At 38.0% G+C, this 12,498-nt stretch overlaps 1 protein-coding gene across 14 annotated transcripts in view; it reads right to left on the minus strand.

Annotated features, from left to right (window-relative positions):
* The window catches only part of ICA1 (islet cell autoantigen 1), a 140,737-nt gene that overhangs the window by 32,799 nt on the left and 95,440 nt on the right, over positions 1-12,498 (minus strand). For all 14 annotated transcript variants that reach the window (XM_072764409.1, XM_026003832.2, XM_072764406.1 and 11 more), the window contains 2 exons: positions 7,906-8,031; positions 6,791-6,889 (listed from right to left, as the gene is read on the minus strand). In XM_072764409.1, coding sequence (XP_072620510.1) covers positions 6,791-6,889; positions 7,906-8,031 — 225 coding nt within the window. The remainder of the gene's footprint in view (positions 1-6,790; positions 6,890-7,905; positions 8,032-12,498) is intronic.

A 12,498-nucleotide genomic window follows, 5' to 3' on the forward strand; every position in this document is an offset into this window, starting at 1 on the left:
CTTCCTGTATTAGGAAAATAAAAGCAACAGCAACATTCATCTGAATGAAAGCAAAACTACTCAGCAAAACAAATTTCACAGACAAAAGGCTAGCAGCCAACACTAATATAATGACCTAAGTTTAAGTTTAGCCTTGACAATTGAGTAACCTTTTTTTCTAATCTTTAATTATGACATCTAATTTTCTTAGGCTACTTTCCATTAATTATACTGTATGTATATGAAGGTGCCAAATGGTTATCTATAAAAGGAAATAGAAATGCTGAAAATAGTGAGGCATGGTTAAAAGATGGTGAACTCAGTTGGGTGTGTATGTTTGTGTTTATATAATTGGTAGCACATGAGGAATAAAAAGCAGAGGCTGTCATGATGTGTATGAGACACACAATTCATGGACTTTTAGCACACATGGCCTCCCCACCCATGCAGTTATAAATCCATAAAGATACTATATAAGGAGCACTGTTAATCTAGGATCAGAAGGTACTCCTGAATTGTACTGTAGAACAAAAAGCTAATAAGATTAGAGAAAAATAAACACAATCATAAATAAGATATGTAATCTTGTTCTTTAAAATATGATGGGAAATTGTCACCAGGAAGGCATCACAGGGTCCTGGAAACAGATGCACTACGAAAATAGATCAAGTAGTGCTGTGACATGGAAAAGGGTCTTCACCCCTTGGGGGCTTCTGCACACTCATCACAACAGTGGAGTTAGTTAATGACAAGTATACCTTCTTTGGAATACTGAGGATTAATGGAGAAAATGATTCTGCACAGTATCAAGTTCATAGTGAGCAATCAAAATGTACTTTCTTATCAATAATTTTTAAAAGTCTAAAAAGGAATTAGATGTCTTAAGGGCTCACCTTGTGTTAGGTACTGCACTCCATGTTTTACACATCTCACAAAACCCAGACAAACACTGTCTTCCTGGTTTTTTGATACAGAAAGAGAGACTCAGGTGAAATAACTTGCTTAAGGCCATTCAACCATGAAAAAGTAGAAGCAATATTTGAATTCAGGTCTTCAAAATTCTACAACAGGTCAAGAAATACTATTGAATAGCTGAGCCAAGAACATTTACTTAACTCCTTCACATGAAGTGCCAAAGGAGATCAAGAAGACTTCATTCCAAATTCTAAAAGAAGGGAACTAGGTTCCTAGGTATCTGACTTATACAGATGATGTTTTTCAACTATGTGCAAAGATTTCAAAGTACTACTTTTAATTCACAGGTTACCTTCTCCTGTCCCCCTTGCCTCACAGCCCAAAGTCCCACCTGGAAGAAATGACACAGAGTAGAATGGGAAAGGCGTGAGCATCCATGTTCCCAGAGCTATCATATACTGGGCATGTGGCCTTGGGCAGATGACTATATCTTTCTAAACTTCAGTTTCTTCATTTGAAACATGGGGGGAAGAAAAAACAAGTAGACCCAACTTCTCAAGGTTACTTGAGGATAAAAATATATGCACTTTCTATATGCTAGTGCTGAAACTAACAGTATTATTAATTATGATATCCAGCCTTGGCACATTAGAGTCACGCATACCATGACAAATTCTCTGAGACGTTACTTCACCTCACGTTTAGCAAAGTTTCTGGCAATAAGTAACTGCCTATGCAATGATAATATTTTCCCTTTTCCCTTGAGGAAAAGTAAAGGAATGAGAAGCAGAGGATGGAGAGGAACCTTACCATTATGAGGAGAGCCTGAGCTACCAGCTGCCTGGAAGAACAAATGTCAGTGATCACAAGGGATGGACAAACGGATGATCACCCACACTCTGGCTGGTCCACCTCAGACTTTAGTGGTGGCCATGATCAGCCCCTCATCTCCACCTCTCCCATGGACTTGGATGCATCTTAGTTTTTGCAATGATCTGGCCTGGAACAGCTTGGGGGAAAATCATTCTTCTAAAATGCTGTGTAAAGTAATGACACTGAGAGAAAACTTGAAAGTTCTAAAAGGATATTCTGGATGCTTGCCATGAATAATTGCCATGTTGGGACTGGCAACTAAAATAGCATTGCAGAGATATTTACCCAATTTTCATAAAAACTATTATGGCTTTATTTTCAAAGCAAGTAACTACAGAGCTGTGCGGCTTGTCGGTAAATGTTCAAGTGATTAACTGAGAAATGTGGAGGTGGGTGGAAGAAGGCTGTTAGGCATACAAATTTGAGAAAAACAAAATTTAGAGAAGGATGTTTTTTTGAATTGTGAAAGCTAAAGCATGTTGGTCTCCAGAACGATGTTCCATATAACAGTGCTAAGTCCTAGACCCCAGGAAAGAAAAGAGGGAACATTGGCACATCTGTTTCAATGGTTATTTTTGAACATGGCCAAAGTTAGGTTTTCAGATTCGGGTTTCCTTAGTTAAAATCCTGGCACAGGGCAAAAGCCAATTGCAAAGCCGAAGTGCATTTTTTAAGAATTAGCCCTGCTACGGGGTGGGAAGCCTCCCTGCCTTTCTTGCTTGCGGGCCTGCCCTGCCCTTCCCTATCCCTGTGGGAATAACATGACACCAGACCAGGGCCTTGCAGGGCTGAAGAACGGGTTTGGAAATGGAGCGGCCAGAGCATCTGTGGGAGTCAGGGAAGGAGTAGGTTATTCGGGATGGGGTCTGAGACACCTATTCTGCTGCCAGTCATAGCCTTGCCTGTGAAACTCACCGTAAAACTAATCATCTAGGGTGAAAACAGTAAGAGAGTCACTTAAACTAAGCTACAGAACCTGGCAACCTCAACAAAACTCTCTGTAGTGATACTGCCAATGGCTGTCTTCTGGTTCCACTCTAGAATTCTTGATAAACCCATCCCTATTACTGGTGGGACTACTGGTGCCACCACCAATGGCTGCCATCCTTATTGCCACCACCACCACTACACAGCTGGCAAGTGAGAGAGCCAAAGTTAAAGCCAGGTCTGGCTAGCTTTAGGGCTTATTATCTTACATACTTTGCTTTATCACGTATCCAGAGTAGAAAGCCTGGCTTTCCTGCTAAAAATACTGGAATGAGGTGCATCACAGAAATCCATTTTACTACTGGCCATTTTTATTAAATATAGGCATTCTGATTCTTTAAAAAAAAAAAACACAGTAGAACATGCCTGCCCCTCATCCAGCTCCGAATGGGTGTGTGTCCACTTGTCAAAGGGCCCCCCAGTGATCACTTCTCTAGAAAGACATCTAATTCAACCCACAGAATAGTTAGGGGAGAAAAGACCATGGATACAAATAGAATTTTAGATTTTCCAGAGAAAAGCCACTTGACTCCTGAAGGGTTTTTATGCTTTTGTTTTTGTTTTGCTTTCTCTAAAGCCTGTTTTGGATCTGTGGGGAAATGTGTAAGTAAACGGCATCCTGGAAGGATGAAGTAAACATGACCACATCTGAGGGTTGGTAATTTAAGACAGGGCACTGTTTTCCTACAGACAGCATCTCATTTAGCTTTCTAAAAAGGAAAAAAAAAAATGCTTTAAACTCATAGTCTAAATTACTTTCTCTAAAAAAGTGACAGTGGTTCTGATATACCTAGAAATATTCTATTCCTATCTCCATGACTATTTCTACCATGTGAAAAGACATTCTCAGATAATATGGAATCAGTATAAAATTAACATATTAATAATAACCCATGTACAATACCTATGTTTAATACTAGTTTAATGAAATAATAAATATTTATTCTTTGAAAATATGAGATTAGAGCACAGCTTCTTTTTTTTTGGAAATCACTTAAAAAGATGGTTCTCTCCACTTTAAATTTGAGCTGTGTTGCATTTAGATAAAAAAATTTGTAATATCAAAAATTATTTTTGTAATATTAAATTTCAATGCTAAATTTCCCATAAAGCTAAAATGCTACAAAAATCTATTAATCATAAAATTTAAGTGATAAAGGATTATGTCAATAAATGTAGCTTTAATAGAACAATACCAGGCCTGAATAAAAAAGCAATAGTTGTCACCTAAAACATTACCACATAATATTTGCAAAATGTCAACATAGTCACTTGGATATTTTTCAAATTGTAAGAAGTGGAGACAATTCATTTTTACAATAAAATTATTTTGGGAAAGAATGACACGTATTTTCTGAGAAAGATTCATTAGAAATAAAACTTAAACTTCTGGGGCATGAGTTATATCCTTGTAATTCTGCAAAAGACTCTTCCCTCCAAACAGGATGCATCGAGTGTTTAACGCATTAATTATCATCCTTCATCAAGCATAAAACTAACAGTCAGGAAATCCAGCTGCAGTGGCACAATTACCAACACTCAGAATACACCCTGCAGCAAAGAAAACAAATGGGTTGCTTTTCATTAACAGAGCTTGGCAAACCTCTCCAAAGACAATGTTTTCTTTCCAGCCAGAGTCCCAAAAGGCATTTCAGGGGCTATTTGCTTAGGTAAATCCAGAGAACAAATAAATTGTGAAAATATTTATTTCAATTTCAAAATATCCATTATCAATACATAGTGCCATTCAGAAGAAAATGACATATATTGAAAACGACTCAATCAAATAAAAATCTTTTAAATACAAGGAGAGTTTAAAAAATATTAGTGCAAGAGGTTGGTAAGTCAGGTAGTATCTTCATACTTGATGGTAATACATAAGGCATTAGTGGTTTTCATTTTCATGTTTCATGATACACAATATGCCTCTGTGTATGCAATAATGAGCTGTATGATAACAGGATTCTATTATATAGGTTTAAGCCCATATAAAAAAATAATTAGTGACTAGCTTGGGATTTAATATAACATCACTGAAAAGCCTAGACAAATAACATTCTAGAAAAGTAATAAGAGCCCAGTTTATTTGGTTGATTATGGGACATTTAACATTCTTAATATTACTATAATTATACTATACCTTAACATATATTATTTCTACTGACTTTATATTACAATTAAACCATAAACTGTTACTTAAACCATAATTTAAGGAAGACTCTGAGGATGCAAAAAGCAAAAGATAGTCATGTGCCCAAAATACTTGTAATTATGTCCTGCTTGAACCATTGCCATCAAACTTTCACTAAATTCTCTGCCCAGAAATCCTCTAACATAATCAGCTTGATCCTCTCTGCAGGATAAATATCATGGCAACAATTAAAGAGCCATATTTTCCTCAAGACAGGAGGCCAGGGGTACACATAAGGATTCCTCCGTGCTTGTGGCACAACTTCAATTTCATATTGTACTTTATATGCAATTAGCTCCAACCTGAACTTCTTTTAAACTGTCTTTGCAGAAGGCATCATTCTATCTTCCACCTAGCTGATCTGAGTTACATACAGCTGTCTTTTAAAAGACAAACACTGAAATTGTATTTCTTATAAAATAATATCTAATACACATACACACTCCAAAACCTGAAACTCTCTGCCTTATCAAAGAATAAGTGACGGGATTCTGTTCAGGCCTGTATAAGAAATGTGAAGAGTGTGAGTTGTAATGATTTTGATCAACCTGGCTTGATCAGGATAGCTGCTTCCTAAGGAGCTGAAAGTGGTAATAAATTATGGGGAAGTGATATAGCCCTACCAACAATGATAACATTGCTGATGTGCTAATAAGAAAGGCTTTGAGCTCACTGGATACAGAACATGTGGCTGTACAAAGGAGGATATGTAAGAAATAAAAGGTCCCTCCCTTCAAGTGCATATAGTCCAGATGACAGAGCAAAAAAAGGGCACATGCTGAATCTGTTTACCATGCAGCATGTCAGCAAGTGCCAATACATGAGCAAATGGCCAGCTGACAAGAAGATTATGAGAACAAATTTCACTGGCCAGATGTCCTGTCTGGAGTCAGGGTAGGTGCATCTCAAGGTGAGTGAACTGTCCTAGGGATCCTCTTGGGATCTTCATTTAAAGGGCCAGGGTCTTAAAGTTTTCTGTCTTAGTATTTTGTAGATGCAGTGACATTATAAACATCTCAAAATCAAAGAGCAATTTTAAAGCAAAAAAAAAAAAAAAGCTTTTTAATGTTTTCTCAAGCAAGGTGTGAGTCATTTACAAATTGCTTGAAAAATCAGAAGGAAGGCAATTTCAAGGTGAACTTTAACCAGTTCTTTCTTTGTTTTTTTTTTTTTTTTCTTTCAAAGCTATGACCTGGCAACAAAATACCTAGTGTACTTTCATTCTCAAAATCCTTTTGGAACCCAAATCACTTCCTTCTCAACATGCATTCTCCTCCCTCAGCAACCAAAATGATTGTACAGTTGGTTGCAATACTGAGAATCAAGATACTTTGCATATGTATTTTTTGAGTTGAGAAATCACAGAGTTAAATGTTGCTTTTTCTATTGGAAAATGTTCCTGTAGTCTTATGAAAAATCTAATTCTGTATTAGATGGTACTCACAGAATAAAATGACATTTGTCAGAAGTAAGAGAGGAAAGAAAAATAACTTTTCAAGTGAGCATATTTGAATTTAATAATTAAAAAATAATGGGAGTATACTAGACTTGAACAATCTTCCCTTTAACAATGTCAAACAAATCATTTAAATGAGCAGGACCAGTCCCCACAATTCATCTCCCAGTAACATGTACCCCAAGGTTCAAGCTGTGTTTTTGTATTTCTGTGACTTATTGTTGTATTGAATACTGACGCAGTAAAAGACTATCCTAGGGGGCATAGCTCTCTCTTTGACATTGAGAGTCTGTTGGAATAATGATGATTGCCGCCATGGACATTGTCTATGATGTAAACAAAACATTACTTTTCAGAAGATTTTCTAATAGCCTTTCTAGCTTTCATACCTTTAATGTAGTGAATTCATATGGTTGGTAACCTTTGAAGCTCTCGTGGATGGCTGCCATAGTGTGAGAAGTTTTCTCCCAAAAATGAAGCAGAGTGGTCTGTAAGGAAAGACAGGACAGCTGTTAATGTTTGAATGCCCAGTTCTAGCCACAGGCCCTGGAGAAGTGTGCCATCTGTGGCTTTTGAGGTACTCCAAAATAGGATTCCAACTCATCTCTGCCACCTTGTTTCCCATTATGCCTCTTTTTATACCTCTATTTCAGCCACACTAAATGCTTCCCCCCCCCCCATTACCTCAAATACTGCCTGCAAAGGCTAACAATGCTCTACCACTTGGACACTCCTCTCTATTCTCTGTACTTGTCCCATGGGATCCATATCCCAAAATTTAGGGATCATTACCAATCTACTTTTGTCATATCACCACTGATTCACCACTTCTTCAAACCCTCACTGGATTTTGTAGAACTTATTTCACTTAGCACACTCAGTTTTCTCCTTGAAGTACAGAAAATATAGTCAGAATGTGTGGACTATCTCTGACTTTTTTCTGAAACTTTAAGTTCCTTTAGGACAGGAAATTTGTTCTTATTTTTATATTCTCTATAACACCCAGAATTTGGCCTTCCACACTCCACTGGTGCCTAGTAGCACTCTTGTTAGATATGAGTACTATCCTAAAAAAACTCAGAGGCTAGGAGACAAAAATTAATAGTTCATTGAATCATGGCAATCTGATGAGTAAGTACTGTGCCATGGGAAGTACAGGCTACAAAGCTGAATCAGAGGAGGCTTTCTGAAGGATGTGACGCTCAGACTGGTACATCAAACAGAGAAGAATATGGAAAGGTACAAATGGAGGGGAAAGGCACTCAGGCAGGTGAAACCATCTAAGTAAATGCAGGAAAGTGAGAGATCACAATGTGAGTACAGGAAATAGCTAATATTCAGTTTGAGTAAACTGTACTAGAAAGGAGAGGTGTGGAAAGTAAATTGTGAGCAAGACATTCAGAACTTCATAATGCCAAAACCATATTTTTAGCTCAAAAACTGTCTCCTGTCCCCTAACTCTCATAACGTTCTTGGTTCAATGTAACCAACATCACTTTGTTACCTGGTATGTTGCTAGCATATGAGACAACAGATTGCATCGGCTTGCTCCAAGAAGATCCACTTTTTGACACACATCCATCTTCAATTTGTCAAAGCTTTTTTTGGCAAGGCGTACTTGGGTTTGTACCTATGAAAGTAAAAGGGAACCTTTGAGCCACTTGGACTCCTAAATTTGCCAGTGAGAGAAGACCCATTAGTGGGTTTATCTCTCTCATACAAGAAAACACCTTTGAAATTCCAAGCAAGCGAGAATATCCTATGCCATCCATTCTCTACCTCCAAAGGACTTCAACACAGCACTGCATATGATTATGATTTTATACAGATTTACCATCCTATTTTTGTCAGTCAAAAGTTAAAATTCCTCTCCTTTCAAAGCATTCACAACATGTCCACAGGGGGAGAAGTCTTGAAACATGCCCAGCCGCAAGGGAATAACCTTCGCCCTGTTGTTGTTTCCCTATAGTTCTTTGATGCTGACCTCCCTGTATATTCTTCGCTCAGCTTCTCTAATGTTAGTACCTTACGTAACACAGTACATTTGTGAAAAATAAGAAATCAACACTGACACAATCCTATTAGCTAAACCAACAGACGTTATTCAGATTTGACTAGCTTTTCCCTTGATGTTGTTTTTCTGTTCCAAGATCCAACCTAAGATACCACATAAGAGAATTGTGACACAGCCAAAAAAAACTGATAAACTTTCGACTTTTTATTACTGAGTATTTACATAAGCAATTCTCCCTCTATCCCTCAGCCATATAGTAGTTCAAAATGGAGTAAGTCAGGAAAAGATTCAGAAATGTCAATTCTATACATTATTTAATAATAAAATCGAAGGTTTAAGGGGTGTCTGAGTGGCTCAGTTAGTTAAGCCTCTGACTTGATTTCAGCTCAGGTCATGATCTCAGGGTCATTAAGCCTCCCATTGGGCTCCACACTCAGGGCACCCTGCTTGTCCCTCTCCCTATCTGCTCCTCCCTCCATTCATGCTTGTATGTATACATGTGCTCACTCTCTCTTTAAAATAAATCTTTAAAAAATTGTTTGTTTGTTTGTTTAAAAAGATTCTTTTTATTTATTCATGAGAGACACATAGAGAGAGGCAGAGACATAGGCAGAGAGAGAAGCAGGCTCCCTATGGGGAGCCCGATACAGGACTCAATCCCAGGACCCCAGGATCATGACTTGAGCCAAAGGCAGACACTCAGCCACTAAGCCACCCGGGTGTCCCAAATAGAAGGTTTTAAAAATAATACAGCTACTTTAAAATGGGTGAAGTCAAAATTTCTCCTTCTTCCAATCTTAAGTATCACCACACTATATTTTAACCAGGGAAAGCCAAATATCACTTAATCTCAGATAATTCACACAGTTGTAGTTACCAGGTAGGTAACTGCAATCTGGGAGTAATGCTGACTCATTAGTGCTAGTTCTTCCATCACAGGATACCAGGAGGCAAGTCTACCTTGATCACCACTGCATGACCAGCACCTGGTGACCTAGTACAAAGCAGGTGCCGAAAACATATTTGGTGACTGAATAAAGAAATTTTCTAAGCCATTTCAAAAGGTAAAGTACCTAAGTACCATTTTAAAGTATAACCTTTAATGTTGTTTTAGAAATGATGGTCTTACTTTTTTAATAAATACAAGCATGAAGACTATTTGATATAAAACATTAAGCTTTACCACGGATAATATTACTTATATTCACAGTTTATAAGATTATAGGGCATTATATAATAACAACAATAATCGATACAATTGCTACCATTTATTACAATTTGACAACTGAAGTGATTTAACAATAGACACAATTCACAATTGATACTATTGATACATCTGAACAATTAATTCAATTCACTCAGCACATGCCACTCATTCTCTTTTAGCCTCTGTTATTACCCTCTTTGCTGAGGGTAAGAGGATTTATCTGGAGAAGTAACTAATGAGCAAGGCTGCCATTCTAAATTAGCCTGCCTGACTCCAAAGCCATACTTTTCTGCCTCTCAAGCAACTTACACTAGTCACTGGAACATCCAGAAGCTCAAAATTATGATTCTACCCAGAAACCCAAGTTTTTCCTGTAGATTCTATGGAATTGGAAAACAAAGAGGCAATGCATTTAACACCATTTTGTTTGAAGTAATATCCTATATTAATAGGGTCTTATGTCTGTAGCTGTAGAAAACACTTCCTATGAATTTTTCTGTATTTTTGGTTTACAGGTCTGGGGAAACCAAATAATAGAAGCCTATCTAGGTCCTCTCAAATTGACCACACTATGAGCTTAAATAAATCCTGGAGTTTCATCATTTCCACTATAGAGCGCAAAAACTCTAGGCAAAGATGCATGGGAGCACAGACTATAAAGTGAATTTATAATTAGTTAAAAGTAGTGATTTTCTGTCTTCCTTTGAGAGGAATAAGGAAACAAAAAAGAAAAGCCAAGTTCCAGGGGCAATGAATGGGAGAATGTGAGGAGGAAGATGTTTCAAAGCATCTGAAATCCTCACTGCAAGCCCCCCACCAGTTCACCAGCTGCTCAGGCCAGGAAGACTTCCTCAACTGGGATCCTGAGAGGCACTGTCTCCACTCTTAATATGGGTATGAGCTTTCACATATGTACTCATTCAACACATATTTGGTGACTGCCTATTATGTGTCAGGACTAGTGCTAGGCACTGGGGCATTTATAAAGGAATGAAATTTGTAGCAGTGGGTCAGTATATACTTATGAATGAATGCACTTAAGCATAAGGACCCTCTAGTTTTTTAGAGAAGACAAATTAGCAACTACATTCTAATACAACTAAGAATGTAGAAGAGAGGTAGTACAGATAAGAGAATGATTAATGCTGGGGGTGGGTTAGGGTGGGAGGATAGATTGATGTCATTAAAGCCCCAAATACTGGCCTCCCAGTGTCCCACCCTTTGACCTTTAACTTTGAAGGCTCCTCCTACTCTGAATCGGGCTTGGCATGTGACTTGCTTTGACCAGTGAGATGTCAACAAATGTGATGAAACTGGAAGCTTGAAAAAAAAAATGCTAGCATGTTTCCATTTTCTTGCTTCTCAGGCTAACCTGAGAACATGCCTGGGCTGGCCAGCTGGAGGGGTGTGACAGTCTTGTACATGCGAGACACAAGGAGGAGAGCCCAGTTGTCCCAACAGATCAGCCTTTGCCCGGCTGACCCACAGACATATGGGGGGGGGGGGCACCCAAGATCAGGAGAAGCCCTCCCTACCCTATAGCTGACCACATTCTCATGAGTGAGCCTAAAAGAGACCAGAATTGTCCTGCTAACCCACAGACCTGTGAGCAATAAGAAATGCTTATTGTCTTAAGACACTGAATGTTAGAGTTGCTTATTTCACAGCAATATTGTGGCCACAGATAACTGATATAAATGATAAGCAGGCAGGGAATAAAGGCTTCTGAGATGGGGGAAGGATATCTGAAGTGGATCTTAAAGGATGAATAGGAGTAAATAGTAAATACAAGGTAAATACAAGACTGGCCTGCTAATGGGGGGTTCTAGATCTAATTAAATGCAAATTAATTTTTTTGTGGGGCTATGGATTTTGTTCTTTCCTTTGTGTAGATTTTTTTTTAAGATTTATTTATTCACAAGAGATACAGAGAGAGAGAGAGAGAGAGAGAGAGAGGTAGAGACATAGGCAGAGGGAGAAGCAGGCTTCATGCAGGGAACCTGATGTAGGAATCGATCCTGGGACTCCAGAATCACGCCCTGGGCTGAAGGCAGTGCTAAAATGCTGAGCCACCCAGGGATCCCCTAGACGTTCTTTTATCCTAAAAGAAAACTTTTTTCAGTTGCTTATAACACAAAGTTCATGAATTAATATACTCTGAAATGTGCCTTAATTTATTTTGTTTAAATTTTATAAAGTAATTTTAGAAACCTAGAAGACTTCAACACTTGACCCAGTAAGTTCTGAAAGGCCATATGCTTTGTGTGTCAACAATGATTATTAAAATACTTAATGCACTGCTGAGTTTCCAAATGTTGAGTCTTTTCCCTGCCAAACAAGGAGGATGTTACACTGTTGGGCATTTTGAATATGGTAAATTTCATTTAATATTTTGTGCTCCATGTCTACTCTTTAAAACACATTTCCAGTATGCAGCCCGAGGACAAAGCACTGAGGACACATTCAAGCACAGGCCACCATCAAGAGTCCAATTTCAAATACCTCCAGATGCAGTTAAGTGAAAAATGTTTTGATTATTATTCCTTTCAATTCCAGATAAATTATATTCAATTACATAAACATCTTGAGGAGCTCCTGTGGTTTTCAAGGTTCTTTAAAAATATCTTCAGTCAAATAAATGTACCCTTTGTTTATTTCTTAGTTTTATTTCTGTTGCCCCACCTTTCTCCTCTTATTCTCTAAGCTCTAGGAAATGATCGCGCATATTAAACTCCCTTTAGTGTGAGTCCTGCCTTTCCCAGGCAGCAGAAATTCAATTTACCAGAGAAGGGAGCAATGTCTTTAGTGCCAAAACTACAGGGCATTTCTTTTAACTTAGTTCTCCTAACCTGAAATTCTACCTCTTAGCCCCAACT

Source organism: Vulpes vulpes, chromosome 7 (genome assembly GCF_048418805.1).
Source record: "Vulpes vulpes isolate BD-2025 chromosome 7, VulVul3, whole genome shotgun sequence".
Lineage (NCBI taxonomy): Eukaryota > Metazoa > Chordata > Mammalia > Carnivora > Canidae > Vulpes > Vulpes vulpes.